Genomic DNA, 21808 nt, shown 5'->3' on the forward strand with positions numbered 1-21808 from the left:
AATATCATTCATTTGATGTGCATTTTGAGTAAGCTTGACTTTTTTATTTTGTTTTGGCAAACGGACGTGATATGTTGATGATGATGACGTGTTATTATCGTTTACTACTACATATAGGTACTTACAATAAATTAATAGTTGATTTGAATGTATAGATACCTTTAACTTCTGAAAATCTTAAGACTTCGGAGATCTTGAGAACTTGAGGGTTGAGTTGTACAAAATACAAAATATAAATGTCAAACGCTCACTAATCACTGCGCTGTATAAAATATTAAAAATATACACGCGAAAAAAGAAAAAAGAATTAATGAAAAAAACTCGAGCACGAACACAGTACACCACGGAAGAAAATACGAAAATACAAAGACGATTGATATTTGATATGATATTTCATTTGACGATAAAGACATCTATGGCGTTTAATGTATTGGTGGTGTGGCGGTGTGGCGCAGGGATATGATCGCGTGAACTTTGTTGCCGGCGGATAGTATACATAGGAAAAACCCTATATTGTTGTGATATTCTATTATCGTTCTTCGTTACGGCTACACGATATCAGCACTACGAACGGACCGCGGCATTGCACGTGTTAAACATATTTTAGTTTAATATCAATGCATGATATTATGAAAATTGTTTAATCCCAGTGTAGATTGCAATTTCTTTTTATCTAGATGTTAACATTCAAATTACATATTTTTTTTACAATATTTCTAATATTGATTTGAAGACTTAAACTACTGTCACAGGGGATCTTAAATTTCTAACAAAGGGGCTAAAATAATATTTGGGGGGCTAAGCCCCCCTTAGCTCCTAGTCCCTCCCTAGTTACACCTATACGGCTATATGGGACCCGTAATTATTACGGCCGTAATAACTATTACGTATTTAATTATTATGTCTGTATTCCGCCAACCTTGGCAGAACTACAAGAGTTATTTGCTGGCCTTTGCTCACAATTCTTACGAGGCACATATAGAGCCAGTATTGAGCCAACCCTGGCAGCCAGTACTAGTTTTCCAGTACTAATGCAGTACTATGCCCGTACGGGCTAGCCAACCGTTGGATGGCAATACTTGCGCAGTACTGCGCCTGTTGTGAGTATCGGCATAAGTAATAAATTTCCAAGTTAGCGTTTTGCAATGTATGTTTGTGTGTGTAACGGACGATGAAAATTCGTGAAAGTGCAAGACGAAACACAACATTCGTGTACAGGGTGAGCACTAGGGCATATTAAGATTATTCGGGGGATTCAAGAATTTCCTCCGGACAAAATGTCAACCAATTAAAAATGAAAATTAGAATTTTAGTAAACAATTATAATTTCTATTGTATAACCATAGCTGTTTTTTTTTTTTTACGAACTTAATAAAATAAAATACCTACATATCAATAGAAAATCAATAAGCATAATACTGAACATGAACAATTTGAAACTTATAATTCATAAAAGAATGATAATACGAGATCCTACACTTTACGTTTCATAAGGTTAAAACAGGCTTAAAAATTGTCTTCCGAAATCTCGGGGGTTGGGGAGCCCAGCCCAGCCCAGTCCAGCCCCCCCAACCTCCTTCTTCTCGTATATACGCCCCTGGTAGCACGTGTTGTTCCGCGCTTGAATCGGTAAATCAGGATATCACGTTCCAGGCTCATCTTGTACGCACACGACGTTGCACAGTTCACCGTGATAGATTTCTGCGAGGGCGTTGATAATGGTCGCGGCAGCATCGTTCCAATGTTTAGGGGCTGCATAAACGATAATAACAATCATCACGCGAAATTAGTATTTACCATACGCCATCGGTCGGCAGTGGTCATTATTGTTTGTCTTCGATAATTTGCGCGTATTATACGCTGCGCGCAATTAATAATACGAATGCACACGTGCGCGCACGTAACCCATTTCGGTCAACGAACTCGGGGCCAGATCGTTTGATAGTATGTTTATTATTATATTTCGCGTCGGGACGCGTTATAATACGGTTGCACATTTTTCACATAACACTTGATCGTCCTCGTCGGTAATTTGGACGTTTACGACCACTTTTACCGCTCTTACTCGACCGTTTTCCATCGCATTTCGTTTCGCGTTTTTTCATATACATTCAGCAACGCGATGTGTACGAACGTCGAATCAGTAAAGATAAACATAAATTACACCCATATTCATGTTGGACTACGTCGCTACGAGTGTGCTATTTGCGCACCGACAACGCCTATAAGTGTATTGAGAGCGGTCTGAAAAACACATGCGGTTAATGAAAATTAATGGTCTCGTGAAAACAAAGTAATGCGTTTGAAAACCGAAACGCGTTACCTAAAATCGGGTTTTTGACTCTATCGATTTTTAAACTCGAAATCGCGCTTTTGTGTTCTCGTCGTTTTTCCCATGCACCGTGTGAATTTACTTCGGATTTTAACGTCGTTGCGGTCTACAACCGCGTTATTACTGCGGTGATGCAATTGTGATGTTATAATAACATTATAATACATCACTGCATTGTGTTCTATAGCACCTTGTCGATATGAATTACGTGTAGGTACAACGAATAGTTCCCATTAATTATGTTTGTTGATACGTGATTATTTTTATTTTCAGTCGTTTTTGCAATCATGTCAAAATCGATTCGACGACATCCAAACATTTATGGCCGTCGAAAAATTGAAATTAGCCGATTGGGCGATGATGTTCGTCCAAGACATAGAGCGGGTGAAGGAACTTCATCGTTAAAATAGTATTGTTGAAGTTGTTGACGAAAGTTTGAAGACCGTGAAGTTAGCATTACAATGTTAGCAAAACTTTTTAAAAACCTCCCAATAATTTACGAAAAGACTTGTTGAAATTAGTTAGATACCCAATTTTTAATTGCCTCACGATAAATTTAGTACTGTCAATTTCACACCTAGCAATACATTTTTAATTTAACTTTTCAAAAACCTTCCAACAATTTTCAAATAGACTTGTTGGATACTGTTGGGCATTTGTTCGAATTTGTTGGACCACACATTATTTTTTATTTAAAATAAGTAGTTTTTCATTTTTTAGCCAGTCTTTTAGCCATTTTCTTTTTTTAAATAAAAAATTATGAGTAGTCTGAAAAATTCCTACAAATGTCCAACAATGTTCAACAAGTCTATTTGAATATTGTTGGAAGGTTTTTGAAGAGTTATAATTAGAAATCTATAAGCTGTTTGTCCCCAGCCCCCCCTCATCTTGGACTTTCGAGTTCAAATTCTTATTCACGTTGTGCGGTTAGTTCTGCTAACATTGTAATCCTAACTTCACGGTCCTGTATGTTTATCGATTGAAAAATAAATATAAATTAAATCCTTATTCTTGGTTTATTCTATATAATCCGTTCGAAACAGTTGTAAAACGTGATTTGTTTTCAAACTTTCTGCCATAGAGTTTCGTTTGATACGTTTGTCCCGTAAAGCTACGAGCATGCCTTAAATGTGCAACGACAAATAACTTTTAAAAAAATGTTTTACTATATTATATTATTCACAACTTAGTGTAAGTGCACTCATATGTTTTTCTTTCGGAAAATTTACAAGCTCATACTTTTTATTTTGAATTTTTTAAATTTCATATTTCAATATTTCGTTGAACGTATTATTAAAACGTTATTCAAGTGACCGTTGATTATTAATCAAGTCTACAGATACAACGGGGAGTAGATATCCTCCTCCGAATTCCGCTATAGTTTAAACCTTTTGTACTCAATTATAATTGCTATTATTATTATTGCTATAATGTTTTTCTAGTTTTCTAAATTAAGCCTGGAATCTTTAACGAACTATATTGATTTTTAAGTGATTTAGGTCAGCCGATATCACCTGAAACACGAACGTAACTAATTTTCAAAGCTCCATATCCAGGATATTCTCACTTCGAAATAGACTATCAGACAAATTATATTATTATCAACTAACCTGTTGCTAGTATAGTAAAATGTTTGTACCGATTTTTACATCATCGACCTTCGTTTTTTACTGTAATTCCTATGTTGTTTACACAGCGATTGCAGTCTTTAGTTTTCTTAGAAATTGAGCAAAAAAAAAAAACCAATATGTATATAACTAGTTATTTGTGTTTGCGGTACAAATCAATATGTTCACTATATATATTTAAACTTAATAAGATAAGACTTTGATTCATTTTGAAATATTCAGCATCAAGACTTTGGTCACGCAAAGGACTCGATTACTCGATATTAAAAATGTCATAACTGAAGGCAATAATACATTTTTAATGGGATTAAGCTGAGAAAGTTGTATCATCGAAAGCGGTTATCGGCACAGTTTTTCACTATAAGGAAAATATCGAATAGTTATTATTTATTTTTTTTTTCTAAAATTATTTGAATTAGACCTTTAATTTTATTAAGTCATTGTATTTTAAGTAATAGCATTTTAATTTGTGGAAAACAATTTTAATAGTTTATTTATGTTTTTAAAAAAAAATATTTTACGTATATCTGTATCCCTTATTTTGGCAATAAAGAATTTGGAAGATTGTCAGCTTCGTTTGAAAAGGTGAAATAATATCCGATGTAAAAGAACTTCGTTAGTCGTTTCAAAAGCATGTATTTGGCGCATATCACGTAGAATGTAGATAATCAAAAAATTAAAAATAAATCAACTTCACAAAAATTATTATTCTTTTAACTCTCTACGGCATTCTTGTTTTTCGATTTGACATCATTCGCTCTAAGTAAAAACTCCCGGGGAACTGACTTACACTTAATTGAACTAATTTAAACCGTTTGGAGCGTCTGTTCGTTAAAAGTGTCCACAATGCGATTGTGTCATGTGCTCTATACATAGGGCTACCAGGTTTTGAAATCCCCGAACCGGGACATGATAATGAATGACTTTTTTTTTTTCATATAACGCCTATATGAAAATAAATAAATCTTTTTTTTTTCATTAATTTATACAAAGATACATTATTGTGTTTATTTTAACTGCTTTTTAGTTATTTAACATTTTAATACAAACTCATTATTTGTATATTTTTTTACATTAGCTGTTATTAGCTATTACTTCTTATCTACACTTTTCACTTGAATCCATTTTCTTTAATATAGTTGTATTGACCTTAATTTTTTCGTAAAATCCATTTCAAGTTAAACCAAGTTGTACAATATTATTTTATATTTTTTTATGAAATACATTGATTTTTATTCTCTTTCCGTTTCTATTAAGCAAAACAAACTGAATGGTTGGACATCTAAACTTGCCTTTAAAACCAAGGGATCTATCTTTGAATTTTACATTAGCACACTGATCATATTAGTACATTAAAACTTTACGTTTCAGTTCAACTATTAGTACGGAAACAAAATAATGTAGTTTTGGACGATGGCACACTAAAACTATAACATTATTGAATATTTGTTGTATGAAAACAATAAAATACCGTTTATTTGTAAAATCGTGATCATTTTAAATATATTTACTTTCATAATTATCTGATCAATAAATTATAAAAAATAATAAAAATTTTAATAATATGGGAACATTTGGTTAACTCAAATTACCTCCAAGTTGTAAAAAATTTGGAAATTGTCAAAAAAAGGCAAGATACAGTTCAATTTCGTGTAGCTGAGGATTCTTTTATTGGTACGTTAAACTAAAAATGTATGACAGTATATATTTTTATTTTATTAATAAGTAATTGATGTGTAGCAGTGGCGAGCGGGTGGAAGACAACGTTCCGTCCAGGCTCGGATTAACACTATCGTAGGCCCTATGCCCCTTGTCCTTGCATGACCCGTTGTCCAGTATTTAAATGGTTAAGAAACCTTCTCTTTGGTGGAGGAAGTGTTGAATCTCATGCAGTATTAAGCTTTTAAAAACAATAATATTTACAACATAAAAATCAAATCTAAACTTTTATATGATAACTATTATATATTTTTATACAGTAAAAGTTTTAACAAATGTTAAAAAAATTTATTTTAATCCAAAACATATTTAATATAAATTGTTAAAAACCATAAAAAAATTGTTTTATACTAATTCGCATACTATAAAAAAAAAATCGTAGCCACACATTTTCGTAGGCCTTAGGCACAGTGCCTATAGTGCCTATGCCTAATCTGGTTGCGTTATAACGAATATTCTAAAACCGTGGACCAAGAGACGCGATCCGTCGGCAACGTGTCAACGTTTTCGTTCCTCTTCGCGGGTCCCAACGACGTTTCGTTTTCCAACTTCGATCGCGAAAAATGCATCAGAAACAATTCGTAAACGGACAACAGTGGACGAAACGTGTTGCCCCGGTATACGATGCTACCGTGGAGTGACCGTATTAGATAATAAGAAAATGGGACAGCTGTTATTTCCCCTCCCTCTAAAAAAAAAAAAACCTTCATCCATATACATTGACACATATGCACACAAATCTCAAAAGTTAAAGTCCAAATTTCTGTCATATCATAAACAATTATTTTCTTTTTAATTTACCCTTTTTTAGTAAAATAACCTAAATAATAAAATATTTTCTTTTACTTACTGTTAAATAATATTTTATCTTAATTAATCATCAAACAGGACAATTTAGCGCTTCAAAACTATTATATTTTTGAAATAATATGAAAATAACTGGATTAAAACGGGATAAAAAGCATACCATTCGAAGTTTGTCGGGAAAACGGGTCGTGATGATAAAAATAGGGACGATCCCGTTTTAAACGGGACGTCTGGTCACCGTGTTTCGGCACGGGATCTCACTCCGATCGAAATCGACCCGCGACGTCGAAGAAAAACGAACCGCGGAATCGTTTTCGAGCCGCGTGCATTTCTTCGTCACCGGTAACGTTGCGAAACCGTATCGATATTTATAATTCCGGCCGCCGACGAACACCCAAAACGTTTATAATATATCGTTCCACTGGGCGAACAGTATTGTTTTCGAACGATGGATGTTTATACGCATATATACGTACGTTTGATAATGTGGCGGCGCGCACGAGTTTTTCGTTCGCGACCGACTACTATTGTTTCGTTTATTGTATTTATTATCATTTATTTTTTATTTTTTGTTTTCGTAATTATATTGTTTCGACCGGAGAAAGTGCCGTTAATCTTAACACGTATTAAAAGTTCCCGACCGATTCCGTTGTAATTGTATTGTTTTTTTTTTTTTCTGGATTCCGGTATCACGAGCCCGAAAACGGACGTGAACGGTTTTAACGAACATCGGTCGCGTTTACCGATGCGTTATTATTAGAGCCCGGATTTATGTACATTTGCACGTTTTGTACTAAATGTATGCACGTCTATGGAGGATTGAATTGTCCACGGTTCATATCACACCGTATTCAAACACCAAATTTTATATTGCATATTTCGCATGTTTCGAGAGTAATTGCATATTCGTTCATAAATGCATATCTAAGGGGTTTTTAATAAATTAAAAACTTTTGTATTTCTTTTTAAGTTTTCTATTCGTTTTTTGATAGTAGGTAACTTCAAATGATCTAAAATATTTATTTTTAGGTTTTTTTTTTATTTGTATTCTCGTTTTTAAATTTCCTAAAAGTCTTAGACTGATTTAATTGATCTGAAATATAAAGCATTGGATATTATCATTTTTTTTTTTTTGTTTTTGAAAAAATATTTAGAATTTTATTTGGTATATCGTAAAAATGTATTTTTTTTTTTTAAATATGTTGTAATGTGTAACATAATGCATATAATTGCATATTTAGCCACTTTTTCTTTGCATATTTGCATCACATTTGACACTTTTTAAATGCATATAAATCCGGACTCTAGTTATTATAATTCTCTAATACCCTACTCCGATACATGCTCAATGTATATCACGCGGTTATAAACGTTATATTATGATGACAGCACACGTTACGTCACTTTGTAGACTATCTAGGTCTTGACTGGCCTATCATCGTAAAGTATTCGAGCTCACACAGGTATATTTCTATCTTTTTTTTCGTATGGAAAAAAGCTATTTCATAATGCACTGCAAATCTTTAGGAGTATTCAATAAAGTATTTTAAATATAATTTATGGGTTTAATTTAATGTATGTTTTATTACTGCACTCATGAAAACACGATTATGCGACGCACCGTGTGAGACAAAAATAATTAATTTATAACAAATATGAAATACAAAAAAATATTCAAAATATAAATTTCACTCCAACGGTTATGAGATAGGTATTATAAAATAATATCACGAGGTGAATGTAATATTAACTAATTGTTGTATAATAAGAAACTCTTTTTTTTTTTTTTTAGTATTTGAAAGTATCCGGGTATTATTCAAATACATTTGTACTGCAGTTATTAATAATAAAATATAATTTATGAATTTAAAATTAAAATATCGCTTACTCGCCGATCGCTGTATGATAAAAAATACAAAATGTATGAACTTTATATTTGACATAACTGTTCATTTATAACTATAGGTGTGCGATAAGAAGAGATTTTTTCAAAAGTCGCATTCTCAAGTGCCGAACCAGTTTTGAACTCCTGGGCTGGATAAATTTATTTACTTTTTGGTAAGGAAATATATAAGTGCTCTAATTTAAAACGGTACATAAATATCTCTCGGCTTTGGCTGATAAATTCAGCAACATTCTATTATCATAAAGTATTTGAATAATATATATTTCGAATACTATTTTTAAATAGTACGCGAGTATAGTGTACAAGTACAAAACTTTTTTTTAATGTATTTTAACAGCCACGTCTGTACTCCATGATGTGTAGGAATATTACAGGCTATCAAGTGTATACGCGTACAGTTGCATCACAATTCTGCGACGCGATAATCGCGGTCGTAAAATCGATACACATCACTGTACCTCGGCAGTGTGTGCGTGCACTGGCTGTACACATAACGCTCGCACACGCGTCGTGGCCGCCATGTAATTCCTGCAAGATGTACAGGACTTTATTAAAAACGAATACGCACGCAAGATGACCGACTGTGTCAATATGCATAATACATGTATACGTTCACATTGTCGGTGTGTCGTACGCGATGTACATACTATACATGTGCGTATAAAATGACAACAATAGGTTTGCTGAGCTATTCAGTTTATGTTTTCCGTCCCTATGGCAACAATCCCTATGCAGTAAAAGGGTTATGTGTGTGTGTGTGTGTGTGTGTGTGTGTATGCGCGCGCGCGTGTAGTCTCTGATACTAGGTATATCGTGGATATGCGATGGTCACCCCTCTTATTGTTTATTATTAACAACACAATATATCCAATCTGACAAAACAATTTTCGCTAAAAATGTAATAGTTCTTCGAAAGAGCGTGTAATGGATGCGACGTAGCGCCATCGTGTGATTGTACATTATACTATTCTTTACAATCGTTACATTTGCCCGTTCAATGTGTCATATTTCTGATTTGGTTAATTTATTCATGCGGGTTAACCGTCGTGTATAGTACCCTAAAGTGAGTTCGGCTTAGATGCGCAGGTTTATTTGTCCAGAGAAATATCCGAGGACGATTTTCGTGCGTTTCGTGCGACATCGAAATCATTTATTTTAAGTATACAATGCATTTTTCATGTCAATCGATGCGGAACAGCCATATTATACCCGCTTCGAATAAACGTCGAAAATCTCCGATTACGGTCGAAACGCGAACGAAACTCGACTCTGATACATTATATAATCATTGTTTTTGTTTGTTTTTATTTTCGTACTCTCGCGCACGATGTTTGTCCAACCTTTTATAATTGATATCAAATATTATTTTATCGTTCTCGACATCGGACGAGTTTTCTACCTTTCCATCCATCCGATATCGCGTACCTTTTTAAAATATTCACCGGACACGCGCGGAGAACATTATTTACACAACCGGTACACATTATTATTTTACCATTTCTATACCGGCTTAAACAATAAATCGTCATTCCGCAGCGGCGACACAACAACAGTATTTCGTACGTCATAATATTTTAAATGTACAAGCCGGCCGCCGGTTCGATCGTTATGAATTTTGTGTTTGTCAGTGCAACATAGAAATACAAATTATACGTCGATAAATACACGGAGTCAAACGGAACCGTCGCCGTGAAAACTCGTCCCATATATATATATATATAGGTAGTGCGTGTTTGACTCGTGAGTATTTCTGGCGACAAAAATCCACAGAAATAAATAAATATCGTAAATGACCATGGCATACGTAGTTATACGACGGTGACGCGACCTGGGAATTACAATATATTATAATTGTTTTCCGTAAAGTAACTTTCTCGGTTTGCTGTACACCCAACCCAACGTAATATATTGTTATAATTCATCATAAATTATTGTGTATAGGGATACGAAATTAACCGAGGAAAAAAAATAACCAATCTTCTTCGCGCAGTGTGTGTACGAAATCGATAATAATCGAAAATGTTACGACTTACCAGTCGTATTTTACAACTAGGAATCGGTTTTGGACGCCTCATACCAGTTTTGAAAAAAAAAAAAAAAAAAAACTAATAATTTGTAATAAATAATCAGTTTTCGAATAAATAATGATAAACAAATATTTAGAATACCCATTAATATAATTTTTAGAAACATAAAACTGTTCGGTTATATTTTTCGTAATTTTAGCCATGCACGTAACATAATATACTGTATTTAATATTTTGCCGCCCAGGGGCAACAACATTTTGTCGCCTTTCTTCTCTAAAGTGCAAAACTGAAGATAAGTGTCTTCAAGTATTCATTAAAAAGCAACTCGGTACGCTCGGTTTTCATTTTCCCCGTTTCAATATACCGTTGCACAATATTTGTAATTAATATAATATCCAAAATAATAATTGAGTATTAGTTAACTAAATAAAGTTATAGAAAATCGCATTTTATAAGACTGGTTGATGATAGCCTTCGGTCTGAATGCTCCATCAACTATACAAATCAAGATTAAATCAATACCTATGTCTCAATAAAATACTTTTAAATGTATATAATATTAGAATCTTAAATCGTAGGTGTACATTTCATATGCTAATAAATAACATAAATAGTTTTACAATATTACATTTATTTTTTATATAATTGCAATAATGTATTATTCATAAATGATTTTCCATTGATAATACGAAAAGTTCGATTTGTTTTTATTTAGAGTTTCCGTAGAAATTTTGCCACACCTATACATATTTCATGGGGGGAACTATTACCTCCCCGAACTACCCATCGAATACGGATCTGATAATATGAACAGCTTAAAAACAATCATTATTCAAATCAAGCCACAGGTAGGCTTTCTTATCACGTCTAATCAAATTATCTCTGTGAATGTTTATATTGAATCGTTTCTTTGACCGGTGATACGCGTCTATATATATAAAAAAAAAAAAAAAATGAGAATAAGTTGTAATACGTTATACGAATAATTGTAATTCGAATACATCGCGGTAATGACTAATATTCAGCACAAAATATGCATAACACGATGATATCGTAACGTCTTCACGCGTATTCGGTCGAAGACTGTTTCGCGATTGGTATAGCGGGTTTATTGCGCGTGTAAAGAAACCATGTTATAATCTTTGTTTATGAGTAAAAAAAAAAAAAAAGTACTTGAAAATAAAACGAATCACGTCAAAATCGTTTTGACAGCAAATTTTTATCCAAATCGACCACGTGTGACGATAGTCGTAACATTCGTCCGAAATTGTGATGTTATATTTTACTCTCTCTCTCTCGCTCTCATCATCTTTCTCTCCACGACGAGTTTATCACACGATATTATATTCATATACACACGTTTATATACACTGTTATACACCGCGTGTAGCAATTTGCCACTGCGGACGAGACCTGCAATACATCCCGCGGGCTTGCAGAGCTCGTTTTTTTTTTTTTTTCATGATTTTCCAAGATCTTCCAGAAGACTGCACGCACGAAGAAGTTGACCCGAACGAGGTCGCACGCGAGTTTATTATACATTTAATTTGTGTATACATGTATACGCAATATGTATGAAATGTTTGTGTTATTTTATGCGTCTCGTGCGATGCAGTTTCCAGCCCATTTCGAAATAAACGAGTCCTACGTTTTATGTACAAGAAAACGGCCCCCGGAAAGTCGTCAGATGAAACCCTGTCCTGTCGGTGCTGTACTCATATCAAAGTCGCCGGCTTTACGACCCCGCGGAGCCATCTACTTATAATGTTGCTTTATATTTTATGTAGGTGGATCTCTGGATTCGATGGACTTGAAATTATTTTTAACAAAAAAAAAAAAAAAAAAAAATCGTAAAATAAAAATGTCGACAGAAACTCATAGGTACAACCATTTTCGTTTAAAAATTCATTTTTACCGAACGAAATGTATGCAGATAATAATGTACGACGAGTCTAATAATAACGTACGGTTATAATAACGTGTATAACGATAGTAATAATACAAAACACTAATGAATAATTAATAATACCAATAATAGTATGTAAGTAAAGGTACTTAATGATATGTTATGTATAAATTGTATTTAACTCAATTTTTTTCGAAGAACTATCCAATTCCTCTGTATGCGCTTCTGAAAATTAACTTTGTCGCCCTTTGAAAACTCCTAAATTACTAAATACTATTATATAACAATAGTATAAAATTGATTCGTGTATTATGTAATTAAATGTTATGGTTCCATAGAAATATGCGTAATTTAGAGAGTTTTGTTGAATAGAATTTCGACTGGATATTATTTATGTAATCTAGATATAGATGGATTTTTTTACATATTATTATTGATATTACATACTACATGTCATGTTAAACAGAGATCTCGGATCGACGATTTGCCGTACCGAAAACATAATATAATTGAATCAAAGTGGAATAATTAAGATTTCGTTGTGTTACGTTGGCGTACGAATCCCATATATTCGTGTGGGTTGTTAACGTGTTGGTCACGAAACATCGTATCAATCGTAATTTTATTATGTGTACGCGTTGTTGGACACCGAAAATCGAATTGATATTACGAATGTGATATCAAACGAAAAGCTACTATTAAGTTTTTCGTCAAACTTTTAATTTTCCATATCGAATTCGTTATGTAATTATGAGCTGTTCGCAAATTAAATTCGAAAACTTGTTCGGAAAAATGTATACTGTTACAGGTGACATTTTTAATCTATATTAATGCAACGATTCGTCGCCGCGGCGTATAAGTATAGGTACAAATGTATTTATTAGACACTGTTTGGTAAGTACATATGTTCGGACCGTAAGTTTTTAAACGTTTCTAAATTTAATGGTTTGACCGATCGACATTTGGTTTTCACGTGTTTAAATTGTAAACCGTTTGACCGTCGTTCGTTCTGTGCGCGATTACGCATGCATTTAAACGCGTGCAAGAACATTCATCACTACAACAAAATGTAATATTTTTTAACCGGGTACAAAAAAAAAAACATTTCACCAGTTTCTGATCGTTATCGACGTCGTTCCGCAGTCGCGTCTGCATATTATTATTATTACTACAGTGCACTGCGGTTAGACGGGCAGCTGGTGCAGCGTTCTGCTGTTCAGACTTGCAACCGCACGCGTCTCGCTAAGGAAAGGGATTAATTAACGGCAAAAAACACAACGCAATATCGTAATAATAATAATCGTTATTAATATTATAATCGTGACGACGACGAGTTAGGACCTCCTTGCGGGTAGTCCTTCGTAAGAGATCCCGTGCACTGTTACAGGTGCGCAAGACGCGGCAGCCGGACGCGTGTCCGTGGGTCGGCTCGCGGACGGGTGTGAGAAAGTAAGCAGGGCTCGATAGAACCTAACGATAATCAATAATAATATCGCACCCTTAGAATACAAACGGCGTAACTCAGAAATAGTAATTACCGAGAAAATGTAAATAAAGATTTTAAGAATTTTCAAAACCGTCCGACTATATCGTTTTTTAATTAATTGTCGTTATTCATTGTTTTCTATTTTCATATGAGTTTAAGAAATTCCCTAATACTCAACACCAAAAAAAAAAAAAAAAAATCAATTTTAAATAATAAAGAGAAAAAAAAATATATTTTATGTTTTTATCACATACCTCTTTGAATCAACCCGTAAAATAAGATAAGAAAAAAGAGACGAGCGCAAACAATAGATATTTATCTCGCGGTTTTAGCCAACTGAAAATCGACATTTTTTTTCAGTCATGCCCGTTTGTGTTCAAGGGGTGCGGTATTTGAATAGTTAACGAATTAACAATGATAAAACGTTGATTGTTTCGTAATCGAGTCGTCGGGTGACGCGTGGGCAACGCAGGACAAGGTAACAAATAGGATTTGGCGCGGGCGCATAATATGTAATATCGACGGGCACCGGACGATGCGCCGCGGTGTCGTCGGCGCCGCGCGGAGAAAGTCGATCGGGACGGTCGGACGTCGCGGGCGTAAATGTGTACGACGGACGAGTGGTTTAAAACCGTAAATCGCGCGTTGCGACACCCGCCGAGCGGACTCTTCGGAACACCAGCTTTCGGTCAACCGAACGATGACCGCCACCGGTGTTGTGGTATGCACCGCCACCAGTGATGTCCGGCCGCTTTTTTCAACTCGGTGGGCCGCTTCGGTAAACAATGATTGTCTTTAGACAGGGTCGCCAAGTACAAAAGTACCGAGTGACGTTGATATCGATCTAATAATATGTTATTTTGTTACACGCAGTATGAGGTAGCACAATGTAGGTTCACGTTGAATTCGTTTTCAAATATCCTGTCGGCTACTGAAAACATTGAGGTGCGCCCTGTAGGTACACATTCGTCCGATCAGTGCGGTATTTCACGTGCATGGCTCGTACCGCGAATTTTCTATTTGAAAATGCTCGAAAATAAATTTAAAGAAAAATCGTATTTCATAATCGTTTTACTATTTTTTTTAAATATTTTGTTTCATTTCTAGAAAAAATTGTAGGGGGCCCGCGTTGAATACCTTCGAGGGCCACGGGTTGGGCACCACTGTATTACACGATCTATCCGCGAAAGTACGACTGCAACACTTGGAACTTATTCGAATACTTTGTTCGAGTAACGACGGCGTGTTTTCAAAATGATATTGCAGTGCAACGGTAAGCTTTTGCGATCGTTTCGGAAACGTTTGCCGAGGATCTAACAGCCGTACTCATCTCCTAGGCCCGAGACTCCTGCGCAATAGCAGATATTACAACAAAAAAAATAACACCTAAAATAATGATTCACACGTTTTTCAACATCGCGCCCGCGGTTGAGTCATCGGTTAATCTTTTCACGTTTTCAAATATGCGTATTGACCTATTACGAAATCGATAATAGTATTTTGCGTACATACGTATTGCTTTTGATTGCATATTTTCAGTGGGCTAATATATTACTATATTGTCGTCATGATGTTTCGATCATCGCATTTTATTCGCGAGAAAAATAATTAATTTTTACCGGATGGTCGTGAGCAAGCCATGTCCGTATTGAAATACACTTTCTTATACTTACCACCATAAATAATAACAAACGTTTACCGCACGAAGATCCGATGAAAGGACTGCCGATATGTTTTCGTTTCGTGCATATTTCAACGGTGCGCAACCCAAGGCTGCATACGAATTGCGTCCCGCGGCAAAAATTCATTCCGAATTGCGTCCCGGGTTCTTTTGGAGGTCATACTAATTGCGTCCCGGGTTTTTTTTGGTGGTCATACTAATTGCGTCCCGAATTTTTTTAACTTTTATAGGTACCAATTGAGTCTCGTATATTATAAAAACTAAACAATATTTCCCTTCCCATTTTTATACAGACTTAGGACTGTCTGTAGTAATAGTTACTAGTTTACTACTACAGGTATGTTAAAAATATTATTTTTGCTTAATATATTATTTTTGTTTTTGTATTTTGTCAAAAAATTGTAACCGTATAAAAAATATTATCGTTATTGGTGAAAAATGTATTGTTTTTTTTTTTTTGTAATTTTAATTTTATAAAAATGTTATAGTACCGGTAAAAATTTAAAAGATAACTTTTTTAGGAATTTAAACCTACTAATTTTAACTGATAAAATAGTCAAATGTATTGCTTTTTCAAAATCTGCAAACACTTTTTTTGGAGAAAATATAATATTGATTTTATTGCATTCAGACAAAATGTGGAAAAATGCCTTTTCGTAGGTTTTTAATTCCTTATCAGGAAGTAGAAAAAATAATAGTGGTATATATTTATCATTTTGTAAGCCATGAACTGTGAAGATTTGAGTAAAAAGGCTTGGGCAACTTTTGAAAGTTCCGTCAACAAAAATTGTATCAACATTACAATAACATTACAATCAACATAACCAATAATTTCGACTTTAAAGATATCACAGGTAATGGGGACGCAATTCAGACGTGCTCAAGAAAAACCCGGGACGCAATTAGTATTATACCTTTTTATACCTTTTTATACGGGACGCAATTCGTAAGCAGCGCAACCCAACTCGCTGCACAATAAGCTAGCCCAAGTCTGGCCGTTAACGAGTTCAAAAGTTAAATTCAAGTAACTTTTAACCGAATAAATGAACGAACTATTTTTTTTTTTTTTTCCAAAAGTTATTTCTAACTTAACGAGTAAAATTCTATGACTCGCAACTATTAAGAATTTTAAAAAAAATGTGTTACTTATTTTTAACCAAGTCGATTTCCTTAATTTTTCTCTTTAACCCATAAGTTATACAGATAAATAAAAATAGAAGAAATAACTTTTAACTTTACGCATAACTCGCATGTCCTTCAGTCGAACGAGTTAACTTGCCCAGCGTCGAATATTAGTCGCCAAAAACGTTTCAACTATGATAATATTGTTTTGCAGTGCCGGCCGAGTAAACAATAATATTATACTAATCATGTATTCAGATCGTCCGGGACATAATATATTTATTTATTTGTTTTCGTAATCGCGTTAAATCCGCGGGCTATTTTGAGTAGTTTGGATTTTATTGACGATGCGACACGGGCACGGTACATCGAAAATCACAGGTTACGAAATCCGTTACTTGTGAAATGTATCGCTTGCGACAACGCGCAGCCTCGTCTCAAAATACAAACTAGTCGAATTCCATAAACCAACGAAACGGACGGACGTTATTATGACGTCGTATTTTATTATCAACGCTTCGAGGTGGTTTACAAAAATGTGACCTACGCGCGTAATACGAAATCGTATCGGAAATACGAAATATGTTTTGCAACGTTCTGCGCGCGAGTCTGGCGGAGGACAACTACTGAAACGTCCAACAATGTAAAAGAAAAAAATATCTTTTTGGTGTAATGCAACACACAATGATACGTAGGTATGTGCTTGAAAATTGTTTTAAATAATAATTTACAAAATGCACTTTCATAGTTGTTCGTAGAGGAACAAAATTAAAATATATTTTTTGTCATACTCAAAAAACGTATACACAAGAACCGAGGGTATTTACTATGGTAAACACGGAGAACTGTGTTAATTAATATTATGCTTATGTGCCGCGGACAACATAATATACCATTGTGTAGGTTATTGCGTTAATTAAAAGTGAAATTTACTTTTCTGAAAAAATAATGTTATTAAATATTATTATCTTACATGGGTATCATAACGTTTACCGCGATAATTCATTATGATTATTATTTTTTTTTTCTATTATATGAAACGAACTTTAAGGTTTTAAAAAATATTAAAATTCGATTAAAAAGAAAAAAAAAATGGAAATCTTCTTGACTCGTGATTAAAATATTTTCTTCGCTCAGTCGTACAGCTGTCAGAAAAACCGGATGTTCTCGTAATTATTAATTTTTTTGTTTTTTTTTTTTTTTTTTTTTTTTAATTAAACTCTACGCTCCAAAAACGAATAACACCCTCAAATTAAATTTTGTACATTCTTATGCTCTAAGTACCTATTTGGAGTATATATCTTTTATCTACTACTACTCGGTATGGGTAAGAGATGAAACTCAGTACATCGTTTTTCGACGTGTTTGGAAAACAATGAATGTTCGTTGTGCTACATCCGTGTAGGATGTCTGGATGGGCGATAGAAATACGATTATCCAAATTAAGAATACCGATAATTACGATAATTACTAGTTAAAGTACCAACAATATACATAATAATACAGTCGTTGTCGCAATCAATACAATGCATTCGGTGATCACATTATCGATAGGCATGTACGCTTGAAACTTGAAAATCATATTTTATTATTATTATTTTATTTTTATTTTTAATAAAACATTGAACGATTTCATTCTAACACGATGATAATATCATACCGCCTTCAATGATGTTTTATTGATCGTCAACGTGTAAGTGTTGTAATTCTATACACATAGCTCGTAATTTCAGTAAACAATATTTAAGGACGTCGCACATCTATAATAATATACTTGTTGGCCAAGTATACCCGTTCCGAACAAATCGATTTCTGATGACCGTCTCCGCCGTTTAAGATGGGCTTTCGACGTGATACTCGTACAGGCAATATTAATTCAGCGCCAGGCGAAATATGTAATATTTATGAAGAAGTACTTATTTTTCAAGTTACTTATGGTTACGTGGTATCGCCTGTTACGGTTACCTAGTATAAAATGTATAATGTTCATAACATAAATTCTATACACATACGCCGCTTGTAGTGGAAATAATATATTATATATTTAAAAATAAAAACCGTTTCTAACATAAATCATTCGAAATACGAACACACACACACACACACACACACACACACACTGGTAAATACGTAAAATACGTTCTGAGTGAATCGTTGACTTATATCGACTCGAAGATTATGTATTAAATAATAAAAATAATCACAACTAACAGAGTCGTTACAGAACTGCTCGTAGAAAGTTCACAAACACAAAAACAAACGCACACTCAAACGTGCTTGCGGTGAAAAGATAATTCTCAATAACCATCAACCTGCAATCGGGGATACGTGTCAGTGACGTTCCGTAACTCATTATTAATTCATTATTAACAATCGAATTTAGATTCGAATAATAAGAAGTTGTTGTGATATTGGTTCGGAGTTTTTTTTTTTTTTGTACTTGAGTAATCTTAACAAGTTAAATTGCGTTCGGAAAACAATTCTGAGCGAATATTGGTGTGAACTGTATACACAATAAATTATGTCTTTACGAACATCATTACGAAAGTATGCATAATCGTAATGTTGTTTTTAAGAATTTTTAAACTGAAATAAAATAATCGCTAAGAAAAACCAATGGGTTTGGTTCACAATAATCCTTAATTCAAAAAGAAAAATGTACATTTATTATCATAAGTCCAAATTCTAAATTTAACGTAACCCTCAAGTTTATATATTTGTTTGCTCTTGCATCAAAAAACTATAGAGAGAATGTAAAACTATTCCATGTTTTCCGTTAACAGCGTCTACGGCGTCTTAGTGTTTTCTTTTACGATCCATGGGCATTGAAATCGTTTAAAATCAATTAAACAAAGCGATAATAATATATTTCCTTTTAACAATGGTCGTCGGTCAACCACTAATATGATAACCATCACGTGAGTCATGAATGTGTTGAAATAAAAAGTTGAATGGTGCACGAAAACAAAATTTGAACATTCATGATTGTACGAATGTTTCGTAATTAATTATTTAATACCGTTCAATTAATATTTGATGGTTATTATTTTTTTGAACATCTAGATAAAATCGGAGTTTTTGCATTTAGTGCGCTAATTTGTTCACAATAATATACTTATTTTTTTTTCGACGAGTAAAATTATATAATATCACCGTGAGGCATTTGGAGCGAAGGCAAAAGGAATAAACACGAAAATCGCATACGAAACGATTAGCTTAGGTATTATTTGTACGCTCATGTTGAGACGCGTACATGAATAATGTATTCTAATTTATTGTTAATAGGCAATTGACGAAAGAGAAAAAAAAACATAAGGAAATCCCATGTAACATTATAATATAATAAATGTTAAATTACAATTCATTGATATATGTTAATCTCTTTACACGTGCGTTATAAGTAATGATTATTTAACATTAGAATTTACCGAATGGACACACCAATACATAAATATCGCGAATTTATTGTTAAGCCGCCTTAAGTATGCGTATTAAAATATTACCCGGGTGTTGAAATAATATAATGTACAATATAAATAGTTGTGCGCTCGGTGGAAAAGGTTTAAAAGTTTCAATGAATTATATCGGTCGCTGCGATCGTGTATCGCGCATAATGCGAACTACGCCGCGTGCACCTCGTTGTATGAAATATTCAAAAGCAGAAAATGAAAATAGAACAACGTTTCGCAATCGCGCAGGATTGAATCTAATGATAAAAATAAATCAACTTCATAAATAATGCAAATTTTTATAATTTATTCGTTTTGTACGAAATCTATTTATGCCCGTGTGTACCGCCACACGTATAATACATATTATTATAAAATAAATAACAAAACCGCGTACATCGATTTTACGCGTATTACAGTTTATAAAACGGTCTATTAATAATAATACATTTTGATAATAATTGAACCGAACATTATTTTCCCGCCTGAGCTCACAACGTTTATGTTTACACGCATATTACATATTATTTTTTTGTACACTATTATAAACCAAAATATTATGTTCAGTATATTGTAGAAAAAAAAAAAAAATTTCAATTAAATAAAAAATTCAAACCATTACGTTGAAGATAATGTGACGAATACGTACAATAACGTGTTAATAGCAATATGTCATCGTTTAATGATATAGATGAGCATGTGGACAAAAAACGATTGGCAGTCCACTGCAATAACTAATACAGGTCTCCCGAGGTAACCAAGAACCGAGATACAGATCGAAACCGTTCGCACGTAAGTCATGTGTACGGTACATGTAACCCAGTGACTTGGACATGATTTCCGAACGGGGAGAGGGAACGGTAAAACATAAAATTGAACACGTTCTAAGGCGCCTTTATTATAGATCTACGACCGGATAGGTGGTAATCAGTATTTCAGTGCGTGTATACGAAAAATCATCGTCGAAAGATCACTAGAGATTCGGACAACGGTTTCCGCTACTCGAACCGTTTATTGGTCAACGTTATCCCGACGGTTGAACGGTACAATAATCTCACACAGCACCGGCTATATCCTTGACGTGAGAACAGGAAAACGGTTAGTCCCTCGTCGTTTAACGCGTTACGAACGTCGCACCGTATATTATTACGCTCGCGAACGATACGCATTTCCGAACGACGCGAACAATCCGTTTTCGTCGATCGGGAACGTGTTTCTTACGTTTCCTCCGCGCGCTCGCCGATCTCCTAAAACGGTCCCTTTTTGCCGCCGGTCGTCCAACGGCTTATTGTAACGCACACTCGCGTGTGGTATCGTATTATTTTCGTCTTAACACGCGTCGCGGTCCGTACAGGTGTGCACCTACAACAGTGGCGGATCCACGGAGGGTTCTGGGGGTTAAAATCCTCTCCAAGATCAGGAAAAACATATGTTAAAAATCAATTATTCTATAAATCAAGAAAAAAAGAAGAAGATTTTTTTTTTTTTAAGTATGAATGAAAGTATGTAATTCGTATTCTTATTCATACAAGAAATTTGTAGTCTTAGATTTAAATTAATGCATTATATTACTTACTATTATCTTAATTCATTATCAATCGCTGACTGCAATGTTATAAAAAATATCCCAATACCTGCATTGAAGAAGATACCGATAAACAAGTTCGCACTTCGACCCATCACACTCATTCGTGTACGTTATCAGTTAAACACGTCAACACTGCGAATAACGCAAATCGAGCTT

At 34.1% G+C, this 21808-nt stretch overlaps 1 protein-coding gene across 4 annotated transcripts in view; it reads left to right on the plus strand.

Annotated features, from left to right (window-relative positions):
* The window catches only part of LOC112688152, a 61367-nt gene that overhangs the window by 8361 nt on the left and 31198 nt on the right, over window positions 1-21808 (plus strand). For 3 of the 4 annotated variants that reach the window (XM_025561218.1, XM_025561217.1, XM_025561215.1), the window contains exon 18: window positions 2606-3340. The exons of the other annotated variant lie outside the window; for it this stretch is intronic. In XM_025561218.1, coding sequence (XP_025417003.1) covers window positions 2606-2737 — 132 coding nt within the window. In that variant the 3' untranslated portion in view covers window positions 2738-3340. Of the gene's footprint in view, window positions 1-2605; window positions 3341-21808 lie in introns of those variants that run through there. 4 annotated transcript variants of the gene reach the window in all.

Source organism: Sipha flava, unplaced genomic scaffold, assembly GCF_003268045.1.
Source record: "Sipha flava isolate LNK unplaced genomic scaffold, YSA_version1 37_pilon_pilon, whole genome shotgun sequence".
Classification (NCBI taxonomy): domain Eukaryota; kingdom Metazoa; phylum Arthropoda; class Insecta; order Hemiptera; family Aphididae; genus Sipha; species Sipha flava.